This window comes from Mytilus californianus, unplaced genomic scaffold, assembly GCF_021869535.1.
Source record: "Mytilus californianus isolate M0D057914Y unplaced genomic scaffold, xbMytCali1.0.p SCAF_12, whole genome shotgun sequence".
NCBI lineage: Eukaryota > Metazoa > Mollusca > Bivalvia > Mytilida > Mytilidae > Mytilus > Mytilus californianus.
The window spans coordinates 2,134,591-2,154,726 of record NW_026262604.1 but is presented as its reverse complement, the minus strand read 5'-3'; the positions used below and the strand labels follow the sequence as shown (position 1 = coordinate 2,154,726).

Here is a 20,136-nt window from a genome sequence, read left to right as displayed (position 1 = left end):
GGGTCAGTTCGATGAGGTATCGTCTTCGTAAATTTGCTGTCCATTCTGTAAAAGGATAACAGGTGGAGGCGGACTATTACTATGGTTTGCCGCTTTAAATTACGGAAAAATAATAATAAATCATATACTGAGCCAAAAAAGTTTTGCAACAAAAATATAAAATTTTACTTTAAGAACATATGATTTGAATAAAAACAAAATGGAATTATGTCAAGTCAGAAGCAACATAAATGTTTATCACTCACATTCATTAGGAATGTATTTGTATGGCGCGCAATAGGGTCAAAATGTGGAAATGAGTATAGTGTTATTCAAAATCAATTTCTCGTCAATACTCCACGTGCATCAATGACGGATTGGCAAGCACTCCAGAAGCTGCCCTTAGTCTATGCACTACTCTTGTGGCCGGAATAAATTTGTCACGTGTTGACGTAAAGCGAAGGTAGCACTCCTCCCTTGGCGTTAGGTTTTTGGGTCTACCAGATCTCGACCTATCCTGTGCAGTTCCAATTTGTCGATATCTGTTTATTGGTCTCTAAACTGTTGACCTATGCACATTAAATCGACAACACTCATTCCGGCATCAACCATTTCAATAGCTATCTGGCGGTCATTTTCGTGGAGGCCTGGTCGACGCCCCATGCATTTTTTAAAACGTTTATGTGTTTTTCTTACCAATGGTGTGTTTCTGAACGTCAGTGAAAAAATAAATTTAAAATATCATTTTAAAAGTACAGGTAAAGAAGGTAAAACACCAATTACAAGTGCAAAGCTTAAATGGCGCGAAATCAATCACCCGACTGTTTAAAATTAGAAAGTAGACTTAAAGATTATATCAATACTGTTTAATTTTTTTTTTTGTGCAAAAACGATCAAAAAAATTGAAAAAAAGTGTTGCTCAACTTTTTTGGCTCAGTATACATTATTCATAGAAATTACTTATCAGTTGTCTAACAAACTATAAAATTCCAGATTGATTTAAAACATAACTGTGAGGTTAAATCTCCCTGGAACGAAGTATACTATAGTCGATTTAGCATGTTCCTTTTAAACCGTTTCATTTCTTTTTTAATGTTGATGTATATGATTGCTTTCCTAACTGATTGTATCCAGCATTAATTCATACTATATATATTCTTACAGAAGAATTGAGTGTGTGCACTGTAATCCGTTTTATTGTATAATTCATAAATATCTAATGGGGAACATTAAAATATTGTTAAGGGAAGCTGCTGTCACAGTAAAAGTGTCATGTTAACTACCAAACACTTCGTCTTTATATCAGTAAATTACGTGGAAAATGTTAAAAAAAAAGATTGTTTCCAAGACAAGAATGATATCTATAGAAACAACACAGACCTTGGAAAATAAAATATTTCACTTAATACAAAATTGACAGCGAAAGCAACAGCAATAGCAACATGATCCATTGAAAAATAACCCACCTAGGGATGAACAGTCACGTCTCAGTCATTACAACTGAAAGGACGTGCTGGGTCAGCTCTCCTTTACCCGCTATCTACGATGTTGGTTTACTGATAGATGGATCAACGACTTACTACTTTCGATGACAGAAACCAATCCAACTCTGTACATTCTACATTGTTGTCTATGTAAATACCCGCGTCAGCATACACTACAAAACCCATTATGGATGGGGGAGTGTTATGTAGACTGACGTCCAAGGGTCTGTATCCTAGGTGTTAGATAATGGGCCGCCAGTTCACTGTCACACGAATTTGGTCCTGATAATGCTTCCTGTCATCTTTAATACTATATCCAAGACTCATCGACCAGTACTTCATCGTGGTAAGCGGGCTGCACAGCTGACCAACCTGGCCCACGAAAGCAGCCGTTGTGAAGGAAGTAGATTGCAAACCAACCAAACAACAATAGTAAAATCTAATGAATCCAGCAAAACCAAAATGGCCGCCTTGTTCCAACTTGACAACAACAAAAACATTTAAAATGCTCACCAAACGCCTTCGGGCACCAAGCCGACCGTGTGAGGGCTGTATAGCCAGTCAAGGTCATTAAACACTTCCATCATCATAGTTCCTGCTCCAATGGCGACAAACATTTTAAAGATAAACGGAAAATATGAAAAAAATGGCAAAAAACAAATAATTTAAGGGCAATAATTCTATAAGAAGTCGCCTTTCAGGCCAGCTGAGCTAAAATTGAGAAGAACCCGAAAAATAAATCACTGTGAAATTAGCTAGAAAGAACTTAACCCGAAATAAAGTATGCCCGAAAATAAATTGGTTTACATTATCATGTGAATTGTTGTCTTTTGGTCATGATGCTAAGTTACTGTATATTCATAAAAAAGTAAAATCACAAAAATACTAAATGCCGAGGAAATTCAAAACGGAAAGTCCCTAATCAAATGGCAAAATCAAAAGCTCAAACACATCAAACGAATGGATAACAACTGTCACATTCCTGACTTGGTACAGACATTTTCTAATGTAGAAAATGGTGGATTAAACTTGGTTTTATAGCTAGCTAAACATCTCACTTGTATGACAGTCGCATAAAATTCCATTATATTGACAGCGATGTGTGAACAAAACAGATGCACGCAATAATTTCTAAATTTATAGTAACCAATAAACAATCAAACAATCAATCAATCGACCATAGAGTTTTTTGCTTTTCTTTTTATGGTTTTTCTATCATTGCTTAGTATTGTATCCCCCTTTTTGAATGACAGATGAATATTCTGTCAAATTCAAGTTTACACATACTGCTATGGCAGGAAGATCATTATTATTACTAATGAACTTCAATTCCATATGTAAATAGACCAAATAATGGATGAACAATAATGCCATCAGTCAAAACATGTTTTACACATAAATTTATTATATTCTAAATATAGAAAATATCACAGACATGTTTAATAAGGAAAGTTCTAATCCTTGTATGAGACAAAAGTAAAAATGATAAATATCTTGCCGGCTGAATCCATTTCAACAGGAATATGTGTTGACAGTTTTACTACATCTATTTTTCCATATATCTATCTTCTGAGCATTAACCTGCAGGAAAATTTACTAATGTCAGAGAGACATGTACAACTTACAACTACTCTTGACAGTGGACAATGGTTGGTTACTCAAAGTATCTGAGAAATTGACATACACATACAAACTTAATGTTGATCAATTATCCATGAAATGTATGTGAAGGTTTTTTTTAGACAAATGACAACTTAGAGTGAAATAAAAATGCATCTTTAGCTGCTTTATAACAAACATTTTATACATTTACAGATCTTTTTTCCATATTTTTCATTAATTGTATTTCTAGAAGTATTATAGCTACAAGTTTCATTTTATGGCCATTTAGATGCAGATCAATGAGGTTTGTTCACTTTGCATCCATCAAACTAAATCTACTTTTGCCAATTTCACATTCTAAAAGAAAATGAGTCCATCTAGAATTTTCTACTTTGATATTTGAAATAATCCTATAAATCTAAAATGCTGAGGATTTAAATCCCCCTAAAGTTTGTTTTGTTGTCACCATGGTGTTGAACTTTGGCCTTTTCTTCAGTTCATCTTCTTTACTCAGTACAAATTTATTAGATAAGCCAGGACTCCTACAAAACAGAAAACAAAAATGTTAAGAAAGTGTTTAACTTAATTTGTTTCATCTGTGAATCAATCAACCATGACTTATGAAAATTTATATTTGTAAAAGTCTGTAAATTCAGAAATTTATGTGTGAACGAACGAACAAACGAACAATATTCATATATGTGTTATTGTGATTGTTGAACAATTTAAGGAAATGCTGCATAGACATAATGCTATCAAAATTTTAAATGCAATCTTTTATTTTGTGGAAACCTTTATCTCACTAATAATACCCCTGTTTTAAGAATTTGGTTAAGAAGAAGTTGACGAGTGATGAATTTCACACAGTAAAGCATGTTCATATGAAGCTTGATACTACATTTCAGGAAGATCTCAATTGTAGTTCCCTAAAAATTGAGACTTAAATTTCAAACATGGCCATCATATGTTACATTATATAGGTAAACAGTAAACAGGAAGTTTGAATCTGAAACATCACATGGTTTAGTATTTTTCTTATGAAGACTGATAACAAAGTTTCTGGAAGCTCAGATTTGTAGCTCCTGAGAAAAATGTGACTGATTTTATTGGACAGACAGAAATACTGAAAGACAGAGGTAAAACATTATACCCCTCCTTTAATAGAGAGGGGGCATAAAAAAAAACAACAAATAACACTCATCCGAAAAAGAAAAAAAACAAATTATAAGAATAAGGGAATTTTTTACTTTGCCTTCTTGACAGATTTTGCCAATTATAATAAATTTTGGAAATTAATGTGTGCAATTTTTATTGAAAATCACTGAATACAGGTTGAAATGTGAATTCTAATTAAAATGAATGCAAAATTTTCTGAAGGAAAAAAGCAATTGAAATTACTATTTTTTCTAACAATACAAACCTGTTAATAGTTTTTCACTTAAATAAAAACCTAACAATAATTTCTGTAACTGTAAACTGTATGGTTTTCTTGTATATTATTTTGGTTTCTTTATGTATTTAAATATCAATAGTTCTTTATTTCACCTTTATATGCTCTATCTACCATTTAGGTGTTCCTGTTAGTGTTGTGTCAAGAAAACATCAATCAATGATATTAAATTTACTTACGCCATTAAAATGTCGATGGTCCTTTCTGTATCTTTTGTTTTTCTATGATTTTTACCAAGGACTATTTGTTCTATGTTTAAACACTGAAAACAGAAGCAAAATAAATGTCAATTCATTTTAAAATAACTCAGCAAGAACATCATCTGTATCAACTTACATGAAGAATATACAAAGTATGAAGATGTGGTTTGACTGTCAATGACAAAACTCTCCACAAGAGGTCAAATGGCATATAGTAAGCTATAAATGACCCCAAAATGACAAATGTAAAGGCATGTTCCATTCTTTTGATTTTGTAGGCACCAATATTTAACTTTACTAAGACTGCTTTGGCTGTTACATTCCAGTCCTTTTGGTCTGCTGCTTAAACATTTAATACTTTTTGACTTCCAGCTCTTTCAGTCTATAGGGTACATGTGGGCTATTCCATTTTTTCTTTGTGTAATTTTGCATACCTCAATTTGTTGAACAATGAACCATGTTTAAAAATGAAACTACCCTTCTTACCCTCCCAGATAGTAGTTAATGGAATAGTCCTAATGCAGAGTATTGGACATACCCTTGTTAAGCAAAACACCTTGATATCATGCTTTTTTCATGTTCATTTTATGTTTTTTTTTCTAGTGAAATATACAAAAGACAAAACCTATATCATGAACAATGCACATTTTTTGATGGAATTTAAAATATTAAACAACATTTTAGTGAATAAAACAACAGCAGAAGTGATGATTGTATGGAGGAATGTATTATATTTGTTCAACTTTACAGTACATTACTACATTCAATGAAAATTCCTTTAATGTTGTACATTATTTGTCATTAACCTGGTAGTTGGTTTTATTCATTGAATTCTTTCACATTTTTTCATTTCAAGACTTTTACAGCGGACTAAACAGCATTAACTTTGATATTTTAAAATGCCATACTTGCACTTTGATGGGTAGTTGCCCTGTTGGCAATCACACAACCCTTCCTTATTTTATATGAAATACACTCTTAATGTCAACAAAACAGTAGCAGTACCTTTTTATAACCTCTGAGTGATTTCTCCAAATTTCCCTGTGATAGATGGACCGATGCTGTAAGCTTGTGCGTATCTGAGACCTGCTCTGAGTAGTCGCCATAAATCTCACATTTATCTGGTAAAGTGGATTTTAATATGTCTAAACCGTCCTGTAAAATAAAGAAATTATGACCTTAAACCATAAATATATGATACTGTTTGATAAGAAACAAAATTTGAAACAAACATGTACAAGGAAACCTGAAATAATATCCAACAAGAATTAAGATAAATGGAGAATGTGTCCATGGGACACAGATGATGCCCCCACTTGCATATCATATAAAGTTATAAACGGACATGACTGATGAACAGTAAAAGTGATGCTACCCAAATTTGTACTTGATCTGAGTTTTGTGGTAATAAGTATTGCATATAAGTCTCATAACTTAAGTAAGGGAACAGAAACAAAACATTCGGCAATTTTTCCATTTGTAAACAGGCATAACTATAGAATGGTAAAAGTGACATCTCAAAAATTCAAACTTGATCTGTATTTTGTGGTAATAAGCATTGTGTATAAGTTTCATAACATTTAGTTGAGGCAAACTAAAGTCAGAGAACGAAAACCAACTTTGGGATGTACGGCGGGGGCATAAAAACCAAAGAAAGTGCTTTTATTGCTGTTCATCATCTTGAAAGTCACTCTTAAGATTTTTTTATAAAAATGTTTAAAGTTCAAAAAGTACAACAATTGTGGCAATTTATAGCTTAATGTGTGGTACATACACTTGTGTTTAGTTGAGATACTAGCCATAAGGCATTACGGAACTTGTTTGAGATAACCCTCAACCCTTGCTTTATATGGCCATTGCTTTAATAGCAAAACAACACAACAAACTACAAAAATCAAGTGAAAGGTATTGGACAAAACAAATCTATACCTTTTAAAAAAGGAAAAAGGAAAGGTACAAAGGCAGGAATTGAAAACCATGTAAAAAAAAACAGAATTACCAAATCAAATTAAGCCAAACAACATTGAACTAAACACTACAAAGAACATGTCACTACAATGTAATGTCTTTCAATTCTTACAAGCTTGGTCAAATTTGATTTGGATTAATCATACAGAAATGTAATTTTAACTATTGTATTTAACTTTATGTCAACAAATACTGAATAAAACATTTTGCTTTTATTTGGTCAGCACCAAGGATCCGGAAATTTTTCCAGACAATTTCGGTCATTTTGAGATGTTTGAAAAGTTGGTGCCCCTTTTCAAATTGTCGATATCAACTTGACTATATTCATATAGCATCAACGAACATGGCGAACTTGTATTGCGGTTTCATCGCATTTACTAAGTAAATGTCTTACCATTACCATGAAGGACAGTTTAGGGAAGGCAACAGTCTAAAATTAAAATGATTTTAATGACTCAAAATAGTTAATTTCTCAGACATTGCTTATGTTTCTTTCGATTTGACAAAAGTTAAAACCGGAAGTTTGCGATATTTTAATGTACGAATAATTCCGGATTCATTTCCGGGATTTGTTTTGTTTATCAAATTGACTGGAAATCACTGGCTTTTTATGGCTTTTTTATTTTATTACCTTTAAAAGTGTTTGAATATAACAGATAATAGTTGAACTCGTTTAATTTAGCATGAAATCAATTTGCATTTTACGATTAAATATTAAATTTGCTGAAGACAATTTCAAGCATGCGTATTACATAGTAAATAAAGCACATGTGTTACTCATGAAAAAATACTTTTTTCTACGTAAATTTAGATTTAATTTATAAATCAGAATTGATGACTGTCTTTGATGAAAAGTAAATAAATAATGAATACACTTGTCAGGGAACTTTAATGTTTTAAATATATTATTCTGAGCTTGTGATCACTGTCAGGTGTGAATTAAAACCACAGGTAAAAAGTGATTAGCGATCATTAGCCAATGTTTCCCGGAGGCATTGATATAGATATTAGGAGGGCCCTCAGGATTATCAAAATACTGTAGTGGCAGTTTTATTACAGGAAAGGGATTATAAACAAAAACAAGTGATCACAAGTGCAAAATGGCGACTAAGAAATCCGATTTCAAACATTGAGTCAATGAAATGACCGAAATTACTTCTGTAAAAAAATAAAATTTGTCCTAAATCCCAATTACTCGTTTAGGACAAATACTTTCATCTTAGGACATGACTGGCAAATATGACTGTTTCCGGACCCTTGGTCAGCACATGTAGGTATATGAATTTTGTGCATAGAAATTTAAAGAACAAATGCCTAATTAAAGAATTAATGCACATCAAAATCCATAAATTAACATAACACACTACCTCTTGCCGATCTGTTCTGATAAGTAACCTAGCAAGTTCATCCTGTATTGCTATTGTCTTTTTATGCTGGGGACCATACCCTGTCTGGCACGTTACTAGACATTCATTCAGATACTTCTCAGCCAAGTCCTCAGCTTCCTCTTTGCCAGTACTGATGTAAGCCTGGGCTAGTGCTAATCCTGTGTCGACCATCTTTGTACTGCCTTCACGATAACTACAATATTGTAAAACAAAAGTGCACACGCTGAAATGTCTTGCCTTCTTTACTAACCATTGATATTATGTTGATAGTCCTAAATATAAAGCTTTACTACAACTATCACATAAACTTAACATGATCCAAGAAAATGAGATCAAGGTCATATAAACCATACGAGAAATACATGTACACCTTACAATCATTCAATACACTAAATATAGTTGACCTATTGCTTATAGTTTTTAAGAAACAGACTTAACCAAGAAAACTAAACATTGACCAATGAACCATGAAAATTAGTTCAAGGTCAGATGAACCATGCCAGACAGACATGTACAGCTTACAATCCTTCCATACAACAAATATAGTTGACCTATTACTTAAAGTTTAAGAAAAACAGACCAAAACACAAAAATGTAACACTGAGCAATGAACCGTGAAAATGAGGTCAAGGTCAAATAAAACCTGCGAGACTGACATGTACATCATAAAATATTTCCATACACCAAATATAGTTGACATATTGCATATAGTATTAGAAAAAAAGAACCAAAACTCAAAAACTTAACTTTGACCACTGAACCATGAAAATGAGGTCAAGGTTAGATGACACCTGCCAGTTGGACATGTACACCTTACAATCATTCCATACACCAAATATAGTAGACCTATTGCATACAGTATAAGAAAAACAGACCAAAACACAAAAACTTAACTATAACCACTGAACCATGAAAATGAGGTCAAGGTCAGATGATACCTGCCAGTTGGACATGTACACCTTTCAATCCTTCCATACACCAAATATAGGATACCTATTGCTTATAGTATCCTAGATATGGACTTGACCACCAAAACTAAACCTTGTTCACCGATTCATGAAATGGATGGGAAAACAAAAGTTTATTTTATCTTTATATTTATATTCAATTTGCTGATCTGTAAATTTTTCTTTTTTTATTTAGAAACCTTTAATAACTTTTCAATATAATGTTATATCCTAAATATCTGTAATTTTATACTGTATTGAGGTTTTTGTGGCAGAAATCTTTCATTTATCTTGTTCTTTATGAACAACAAACTTGCACAAGACGTCAATTGTTTGAGTAATGTAATGTGAATGAATCACTAAATGTATTATTTGTTTAAGAATAACAAGAAAACTGTATATCTATATTAGCCTGAAATAGGAATAGATTTCATTTTTGTCAATTTTTTCTAGAAATTTGTCACCTCTTACATGACATTATGTAACCGCCAGGCCAGGTTGAACTCTAAACTTACTTAGCACCAGCTATAGTATGAGACTGTAGGTAGAGGTCTGTGGCCTTGTCGTAATTTGCATATTTTCCTTTACTCAATTCTACTTATATTCGTTAAGGAAATTTATCTGCAACAGTCTGATTCATTTTTGGCGTAATTGATTTAGTTCCTGTACTATTAATGCAATGTCATATATCAGATTTCTCCTGTAATTTTTATTAATATCTCAAATTTCTACAACTTATTCATTTGATTATACCATACAATATTTTTGTTTATAATACTAAACTGACAGAGAAATGAGAGTTTCATGAGTCATTGGGAACATTTATATATATGTATCGGTGCTAAACAAAAATCTTCAACTAAATTTAGTTTTAGCCTTTTAATATGTATATGCTCTTGTTTTTATTATTTTATGTGTTTCTATATTCCCTCTGCATTTTCTTTCCATATTGTTTTTCTTTCTTCTATGTTTTGTTTTTGTTTTTGTTAATTTCTTTGTTAATTGACTGTTTATATGTATTCAGTCATATAAAAAAAAGCATTAAAATAGTGGGCTTTAAACTTATTCAAAACATAAATAAAAAGGATATTTTCCCATATTCCTGATAAATTGGAACAAGGTCCATAGAATCTGGTCCATACTGTCTCTTCATTAGGTCTAACAGCTTATCATACTGGGCTGCTGATCTGGCATGCTTTTTCTGTTTCCAGTATAATCTGTTGGATAACATTATGTAAACAATTACTATATAGCTACATATAAATGTTAGTACATGTACATAAATAAATATAAAAAGATGCAGATAAAAATCTTGATTATTTTGTAAAAGACTTAAAGTCATATGAAACTTCAAATCTAAAAAAGACAGTTGAATATGTTTTATATACTTGAATGACTACGTTTTACTAAAAAGCAAGTGCATGCGAACTTTCTTGTAAAAGAAAATCCTTAATATCATCAAAATCTTCATGAATGTACTGCTATTGAAATATTGTCTTCCCCTACAATAATTAGCTTATGTTTTTCCGTATGCAGAGACCTTAACTACGAGAACTTTCGTTTGAACTTTGGCCAATGCACAGCTCAAGTGCGAGGGGAAAACTGTGATGAAAGAATGCAAATAAATGTGCACTGCAAGGTAATTAGTAATAACTGATTCTTAAAGAACCACAAGTATTTGCAATTTAGGAAAGTGTCTAGACATGTAATATGGCTGTCAACAGTCAGTAATAAAAAAACTGCAGACTTAATTTTTCTTATTTTAATGCATTACAAACCTAGCAGTAGCATGACAGTATTTGATCTCCATCTCCTCGCATTCATCATCACTGACACATGTTAACCGACTGAAATCATGACAGGTCCTATCAGCCTTCGACAGGGCCTTCTCTGCATCAGTGTACTGTTTCATTTCGGTGAGTGCTCTCCCTTGAGTATGGTGGATTTTAAACAATATGAAGATGACATCTGCTTTCTCTTGTTCCGTTGTGTAGGTAGCAACAGTGTTTAACATTATGGTTTTGGCTGATTCTGCATGGTAGTCTGCTTGTGGGGCTAATCCTAAAATTGAAGGAACATTTTTTACATTTATATACATGTATTTCAAGGCTATTCATAATAAATTTTACCCTATATTTAATGTACTTTTAAATGCTATATAGTTGGCAATACATTGTGACAATGTTTTCCTCTTTCGCTTAATATCCATTGTGATACTCTGCAGTCTCTAAAGTCTCCCCACCTCCACCATTATCTACCATATCACTGCCTATACTTTCAATACTGACTCTTCTTCTTCTAGGTTTCAAAAAGTATAAATTTGTCACAACACAGCCAATTCCGTACCTCTATCTGGAAGGAAGTGGAGTCACCTGAAGTTAGCCGATTGAAAAAGTATACACAATTTATTACAGTTTCCTGTCGACATTAAAATTATAATACACTAATTGCAGGTCATTTATCATTTAGACATCGAGAAACAGGATCTTGGTTCATCAATATATTAGAACAAGTTCTCACAGAAAAATATGAAAAACAACACTTTGAGGAAATGCTAGTTAGTGTTTGACACATGTTAGCATGTGATCCAAAATGGCAGGAGCTTAGATCTGACCCGGACCGTAGTGAACAGAAACAGGAAGAGTTAATCTTGGAAATTTAATCATCAGATATTATATACTTCAAAAATACAGGGACACATTACATTTAACCAAGACAGTAAGAATTTGTTAATTTTCCCAAAATAACATTTATAGCAGAAAAATAAATAGATTTATCTATATATGAGTGGTAAACACCAAATGTATAGACTGACAAATAACAAGTATCACCCTCACTTCAAGAAATATATATAACAGGGTAAAACTAAAATAATGGGATCTTTGTTTGTAATCATCAGATTCAAATCTTTTTTGCTTTTTACTTTTTTAATAAAATTACTGAAAAGCAGTTTGAAATTATCTCTTTCATGGCATTCATTGTTTGGTTGTTGCTTACCAATTACCTATCAATAATCTTTTTTTAGAAAGGATAAAAGTCAGCAATCAAAGGGAGATAATTAATTGTAAAATATGTAAATATTTTGAAATATTCTGGACTCCCAATTACAAATTCAGAACAATATGATTATTAACAATTTCTGTGGTAATATCACAAAACCCTTCAATTAGAGTGGGAATATTTTTTAACAGACAAAAATATTAAAAAAACAAATATAACTCAGCTAACTTCCATTAAAAGCAACAGCAAAAAAATGTAAACCCCAGAATTATCAGACCTTTAAGATCTAGATATGCTTCGGCCAGATCAGCATGGCTTTCTGCTAACTTCCAGTGATTGGCACCATGTACAATCCTGGTAAGTGCTATGCATCGCACCAGTTCTCTGATAGCTTCATCGTGCTAAAATGTAAAATAAAAATATTTATGAAGAGAAGGGTTTGATGAAAATTATAACCATATTTTGAGCAAAAGTTTTACATTACATTATAAGTAAGCTGGTATAATATATATTTAACTTACTGTTATCTGAACAAAATTTTCTCTAAAATTCTGTTAACTTTAAAAAGATTTTATATCCAATTGATATCAACAATCCAAAGAAAAACAGGTACATTTTGCACAAGTGATATAACTAAGATTATTATACCTAACATATATTATAAACCATTTCATTGGCTAACACATTATCACGTGACATGGAATAACTCACTAAATTTTCATTTCATTGCAAGGAAGGACGAATAACCCTTAAAATTTACACCAGTAATCGTTTGAGTTTATTGATTTGTACACGAGTTATCTCCCATGAGACGCAAGTAAACAAGATGGTTACGTTCACATTACAGGAAGCCCATCAAGTGACGAGGGAACAAGGCTTTAGACATGCATCTATGGCTAGTAACGGTCACATCTGTTATAAATGGTCCTTTTAGGATCAATATTTTACGAAAAGATTCAATCTTTGTTGTACATACGAGAAATTCGAAGACACAATTTATTATTTCAAACATAAACTTGTTGTTTGTTACTATACAGTACCGTAAGTGCTTTTTCAATGGTTCAAAAGGCCCTTCCACTGTTAGTTCGGTATAATAAAACAATTGTGGCCCCTTAAAGGCGATGAATATCCAAAATTGTCAACCCTAAAAAATTATTTCACTTTGGGCTGCACCCTCAGTGAAATAACCTTCTCTAGTTGACAATTTTGGATATTCACCTTTTATAGGAGGCCTATGCATGCTTGGAAAAATGCAAAACTAATTCATTAACTCAATATTTAGAATATTTTACTTAAGTGTCATGCCTGTCTGTTGGTAATTCATGTGATATTTTCAAACCAACACAATTTGCCATAAAAATTCCTAAAATTCAAGCACAGGTAAATATTATATATATTCAGATTGGTTTATTTCCCTTTGTTCTTCCATAAACTACATGAAATAAAGTGGTGGGCATAAAAAATGATTCCCAATCTACCTTTAAATGTTTTTATAAGCTTATGAAAATAATGGTATTAATTATTTTTGGAGTGTTAAAAATTCTTTAGAGGTTATAGATAAAATACATGCTTTTGATGGTCCTTTTAATTCTGTTGACAGTTATGATTTTTCTACTCTCTAATCTACACTTCCACACAATCTTATCAAGAAAAAGTTTTCATATTTAATTAAATGGTCTTTTGAAAAATCGCATTACAAATTTATTTGCTGTAACTTGTTTAAAGCCTTTTTCTGTAACGAAAAAGGAAAGTATTCAAGATACACTTACTGGAAATGTGAAGATATGATTGAAGCTTTAAATTTTCTCCTGGACAACATATATGTATGTTTCGGCAATAAATTGTATCAACAAGTAGTAGGTATTCCTATGGGCACTAACTGCGCCCCTTTAATAGCAGATTTATTCCTGTATTGCTATGAATCTCAGTTTATGACCAAACTCAGTAAAGACACGTCATTGTTACATTTAGTTGATACATTCAACAATACCTTCCGTTATCTAGATGATATTTTTTCTTTAAATAATCCAGAGTTCTCTAAATAAACTACCGAAATTTACCCAATAGAACTTACTTTAACTAAATCTAACATAAACAGCAGTAGTTGTCCTTTTCTAGATTTGGACATTTCAATCTCTAAAGGAAAACTTCATACGAAAATTTACGACAAAAGAGACGACTTTTCATTCCCTATTGGTAATTTTCCTTTTTAGGCTTTGGCTCCATCATACGGTGTTTATATATCCCAACTCGTTCGTTATGCCCGTGTGTGTAGTGATGTCATAGATTTTAACGAACGTAATCAATGCATCACTGGTAAATTATTAAGTCAGGGATTTCGTTACCATAAATTACATAAAACTTTTACTAAATTCTTTCATAGATACAAAGATTTGATTAGTAAATTTGACTGTACTTGTAGAAAACTGATTAAAAACGGTATTTCACATCCTAAATTTTACGGTAATATTGTACTTGAAGCGCGGAAATCACTATGTGATCCGTGTAAACTCATCAACCTTTAAACAAACTTATTAGTAAAGGTTATCTTATCAATGTTGTAATTAGATCTTTGAATATAGTTTACATTGGCACTAATATCGATTTTGTCATCAGCAAATTAAAACAAAATTAAATTTGTATTCTTTTCAAACGGGATGTATAAAGACACACCCACGTTCATTTTCATCTATAAAGAGGTTAAACTCCTAACTATCCTACTGCCTGTCGATACATTTATTTTTGGCATTGCACAAGTCATGTCTTCTTTGACTGTCCATGACGTTAAAAAACTTAATACCTGGGATGTGTTTTAGTTGATTTTAGTCTCTGATGCATGATTTTTTATTATTAATTGTTTTTGGCATTTAACTAGCTGTCAGTAACTGCGAGTACTCTCAAATCGTACTTTCTTGTTTATTTGACCTGTTGATACTAATTGTAATGCTATTTTGTTATTTAATGTTATTCAGGGTTATATCTGGTCTACATGTATATACCAGCTTTGATAAGTGTTTGGTATTACTATAAATTTTCACTTCGTACTATGAACATCAAAATTATTTATTTTGTAAAAATATTTCCTTTCTCTATTTGAACTGTACATGTATACCTAACAACAAAATTATTTTCATTTACCTGTGTTTAAAGGTATTGCAAATGGCTAATATTTTTGTTCGAGCATATTGTTTTTCTTAAATTGTTTATCATTTCATAGCGGTATAATATGTTACTTTTATTATTCTTCCCTTAGTTTATTTATTTTGTATTTACATTGTATCATAGGTCAAATTTATTTGTTCAGTAAAATTGAGAATGGAAATGTGGAATGTGTCAAAGAGACAACAACCCGACCATAGAGCAGACAACAGCCGAAGGCCACCAATGGGTCTTCAATGCAGCGAGAAACTCCCGCACCCGGAGGCGTCCTTCAGCTGACCCCTAAACAAATAAGTATAATAGTTCAGTGATAATGGACGTCATACTAAACTCCAAATCATACACAGGAAACTAAAATTAAAAATGATACAAGACTAACAAAGGCCAGAGGCTCCTGACTTGGGACAGGCGCAAAAATGTGGCGGGGTTAAACATGTTTTTTGAGTGTATGTTCACTGGTGTTAATATGTCCTTTGATTGAGTCAAGCTATTTCAGTTGATATTTTATAGTGTGTCTTTCTATGTTGTGATGTTACACTATTGTTTCAGAAAAAGGGTGAAGGTTTGGTACCATTTAAACCCCCTGCATTTGTTTGCACCTGTCCTAAGTCAGGAATCTGATGTTCAGTACCGGGTAGTTGTTGTTTGTTGATGTGGTTCATAAGTGTTTCTCGTTTCTTGTTTCTTATATAGATTAGACATTTGGTTTTCCCGTTTGAATGGTTTTACACTAGTAATTTTTGGGGCCCTTTATAGCTTGCTGTTCGGTGTGAGCAAAGGCTCCATGTTGAAGACCGTACTTTGACCTATAATGGTTTACTTTTATAAATTTTGAAATGGATGGAGAGTTGTCTCATTGGCACTCATACCACATCTTCTTATATCTATTATGAGATATGTATTAAATCTTATTTAGATGCAGCAGTCCATAAATGCAATGATCACCTAGAAAAATGAAAAGAGAATATCAAAAACATACTTAACGTCCCTCATTTACACTACAGCTCGGGTGGATTTTGCTTTGTCCACCGGCCCACCATGGGAGCTACAGCTCGGGTGGATTTTGCTTTGTCCACCGGCCCACCATGGGAGTGGGCACCGGGTGGGCAAAATTTGTACCTTGTCCACTCTGCCCACCTGTAGGAGTGGGCATTCAATTTCTTTTGTTTCATCTAAAGACTTGCAAGTACAATCACTTGAAAAAAGCAGATAAGCATTTGTAATCAATATTTTTACAAAAAAGAGATTATAGCTAGAGTGGGCACGGGTGGACTGCCCACGGTGGGCCGGTGGAAAAAGCAAAATCCACACGGGCTGTTGTGTATGGTAACGTATTGACCTGTATCATGTTTATTCTGTTTATGGTTTCTTGTTATCTGGACTTGCTCACTGTTGAAGGATGTACAGTGACTTATAGTTGTTAGCTTCTTCATCATTTGATTTCTGGTGGAGAGCTGTCTCATTGGCAATCATACCTCATCTTTTCATTTCTATATAGACAGGAATGAAGCATTGTTTTTTGCAGAAACTAACTCAAAAAAAGTTATTACTTTTTCCTTTTCTCTGAATTTTCCAATCCTTTTAACTGCCATTTTTAGAAGTTTTTCAGGTGGTGTCATGTCAATACCATGACGACCATTCTTCCCAGGCTTTTTCTTTCTACTTGTTGTCCTCCCAGATCTAGCTGTGGTCATGTCATCCTCATAATCATCTTCATACCTGTAGAATAATTTGTACAGTAAAAATATCAAAATCTGAGAAGCATTATAAAAGCATCAGGGTTCTCACAAGTATGAGTCCCTGAGTAAAGGGTTTGTTATAATGTACTTGTACTCATAGTTATACTCAGAATTCAACCAATCAAAATACTGCATTTGGTGATAAAAACACAAATTTTGTACTCAGAGTACTGAGTATAGATTCATATGTTGTGACTCATTATTTTCTAAACTTGTGAGTCTAAACATGCTAAATGTCATCATTTTATCGCAAGAGTTTTTAAATCAATCTTAATTTGAAGTTATGGCTTTGCTCTTTTGTAATGTAAACCTCAATAAATTATAGGAATAACTACAGGTATGTTTCATTGTTATCTTATTTATTGTTATTCATGTACTCGCCATGGGCAAAAATTGATAGGTCTTTAGACATCCCTTTAATAACCTTATTGAGAACCGTTTGCATTCAAAGAAAACTTATGTTATAGCTTCATCAATGTCAGAGAGAGCAAAGGTGAATGGATTTCTATAGAAAAAATTTTTGGCACAACCTTTTGAGATTTTCCATAAAAGTTTTCTCATTTTATGCCCTTTCTAATTTCAGGCTTACAAATCTAATTTCTAACTTTGAGCAAAGCCTCAAAAATATTTTATGAAAGGTTTAATTCATGAAATCTGTAGTGCTGCACATTTTTTTTTAAATTACTGTTTCTACATGCAGAGTTCCTGATAAATGGTGGTCCAAAGGTTTTGACCACCAACTTTTGCAAGGACCGGAACTATTTAGTTATTTGAAAAAAAAAGATTACTGTTCTTAGATACATGTACTCACCTGTCCTCTTCATCTTCTTCAGAATCTCTGTTCAGTGATCTTTGTGAATGTTGTCGTGGTGTTCTATTGTGACCTTTGACCTCCACCATCATGGGAGCCCCTACATTCATATCATCATCAGAATCTTCTTCATGCATGTTGTTAACTTTCTACAATTATCAAATTGATATTTACATATATATTAACCATACATAAATGATTTTGGTGAAAACTGCTATTAAGAATATCCTATTTAATGTGTTCAATAAGAATGTCTGCATTTACATCATTTGTGAAAAACAGTGACCAAATGTTTCAGGGCCCAAATTCAGAATTCTAATGCAACATGGTCTGTAAAGTTCATTTTGATTGGATAACGTCAAAAATTTTCATGGCATCAATTCATAATTGATGCTATGAAAATTACACACAAGCGCAAGACAGATTTTAAATGTATGTTCTGACGTTGTTTTCTGTTAAGTTTAATTAGAATGGAGATAACAATATTGTATTTTAAGCTCGGACGGCATCAATTGGTGATTTGATGGTCGCAAATACCTGTTTACTGGCTCCAATAACGCGTCTCCAGTAAACTTAATTTGCGACCATCAAATCGACAATTGATGCCGTTGCAGCTTAAAATACAATACAGTTATCTCCTAATTGCACTAAACAATACACAAGTTTCCTTTCATGAAGTTGCATATTTCAAGATTATTTTTATTCTTGATTTCATATATTTTTGTTCAAAATACTTTTATAACTTATCTGCATAAATACGAAAGTCCATCGGGTGTACCTAACTATCGATGGGAGGTTTGAACCCGTAAATGGAAGGTCACTGACCTCAGACAACTGCTAATTTGAACCCCTGTCTTATCTCTATTTATGCCAGCATGATAAGTTCTAAAATTACACAACTTTTTCAAACCAGTTGAAGCTATATGGGGCCTTGCTCAAACAATATATAAATTGTGCATAAAACTTTTCATATGGCTGTGTTTAAACAACCATAAACACATCATACAAAGCATTTTTAACAATGTTCATTAACTTTAATTTGTCATTAAAAAATTGCTTCAATCAAAATTTTAAAATGTTCACTTTCCAAACTTTTTCCACCCTCAGCTCATTGCTGATGACCTTTATTTGATGTTCACTTTCCAAACTTTGTCCACCCTCAGCTCATTGCTGATGACCTTTATTTTTGTGACATTTGACCCAAACAGAAACTTGAAAGTTGTCTAAATGCAATCCAGAATGGACAAATAAACGATAAGATGCTTTCTTATATTATGGGTTTTTGTGCTATTAGGAATGCAGATGCTTTCTTATCTTATGGGTTTTTGTGCTATGTCCCAATTTTAATTGAAAAGACCTGCATAGTATGAATTAATATGTACGAAAACATATGATCTGACCATTATATAGTAAGATCTGAAACCTTAACAGTGGAATACAGTGGAGTCCCTGGTGTCCGCGCGGCTGGTGATATCGCGCATTATCTGATTTCGTCATATCAGCAATGTTATTAAATTTAAAACTGCAATTCAATGATTAACCATATTTAGCCAATTTCCATTAAAAAAAATACATCATCTGATAAAATTTGTTTCATTGATGTCAAATTTTATCAGATTGAAACAAATTTTGCCCCGCTTATCCTTGGCAGTTTATTTGGTTCAAATTCAACAATATTTCGTAGCATAAAATCTTTCCTTTATTCAAAATATGCAAAATAGAAGGCATGCGCAAAATCACCAGACATTTGTAGAACTCTCAAAACAGGGGTTTCCCTAATTTTGAACACCAATTGCACAAAATCTTTAGGGTGAAACCTTACATTCGGAAGATTTTATGAAATAAAAGTATGTTATGAATTTGTTTACACAAAATTATCCGATTATTTGTTATATCATGTTAATCAGTTTAATAAAGTGAAGTCAAAAGTCTTAGGTGCGCGGATACACCGGACTGCACGTATATATAAAGCTATATGTGGTGCAGATTTATCTTGATAACAATTTGTCTTTCGCTGGTCACCGACGGTGCCGAGGTGTCTACATTATTCGTACAGGAGATCCCAAACCGTTACAGTACCCAATCATATTTAGAATGTGTATTAAAAGGCATGCTGCATGTATTTCTGTAGATAGGCTTGATCAAAGTTTACCTTGTATATGAATATTTATGAATATATACGATAAACGTACAATGTAATGTGTTGGACAGAAAAAAAGGTTAATGTCTATAGGTTTGTTGATTTGTCTTACGGTCGCCATTTGTAAAAAGTCTTCAAACCAAAATTCAAAACTTATAACTATTTTCTAGATCTATATATTTTTATGATTAATATATCTTTATAAGAATTTTGTAATTATTTAATGGTATTATTTGTTACTTAAATATAATATAACTGATCATAGCAAA

The 20,136-nt window shown here is 32.5% G+C and overlaps 1 protein-coding gene across 2 annotated transcripts; it reads right to left on the bottom strand.

The window, feature by feature from the left end:
• Positions 1-2,848: 2,848 nt before the first annotated feature.
• On the bottom strand, positions 2,849-19,992 carry LOC127721199 (tetratricopeptide repeat protein 23-like). 2 transcript variants are annotated; one of them, XM_052227881.1, is made up of 11 exons: positions 19,920-19,992; positions 17,728-17,876; positions 16,728-16,896; positions 12,296-12,419; positions 10,797-11,079; positions 10,111-10,235; positions 9,534-9,618; positions 8,051-8,264; positions 5,721-5,870; positions 4,695-4,777; positions 2,849-3,607 (listed from the first exon to the last, which is right to left on the bottom strand). In XM_052227881.1, exons 1-11 carry the CDS (start codon positions 19,986-19,988, stop codon positions 3,484-3,486), a joined length of 1,575 nt encoding a protein of 524 aa, XP_052083841.1. In that variant the 5' UTR covers positions 19,989-19,992; the 3' UTR covers positions 2,849-3,483. The 2 variants fall into 2 exon arrangements, with proteins under 2 accessions (XP_052083841.1, XP_052083842.1); XM_052227882.1 differs by having other exon boundaries at positions 19,880-19,991.
• Between the last annotated feature and the right edge of the window lie 144 nt (positions 19,993-20,136).

Excerpts from the sequence above, each read along its gene's own strand:
- LOC127721199 (XM_052227881.1), bottom strand. The coding sequence starts at position 19,988 with ATGGCGACCGTAAGACAAATCAACAAACCTATAGACATTAACCTTTTT. Across the intron at positions 10,236-10,796 it reads TACTGTCATGCTACTGCTAG|ATTATACTGGAAACAGAAAA; the intron begins GTTTGTAATGCA and ends GTTATCCAACAG. Across the intron at positions 3,608-4,694 it reads ACCATCGACATTTTAATGGC|GAGTCCTGGCTTATCTAATA; the intron begins GTAAGTAAATTT and ends TCTGTTTTGTAG.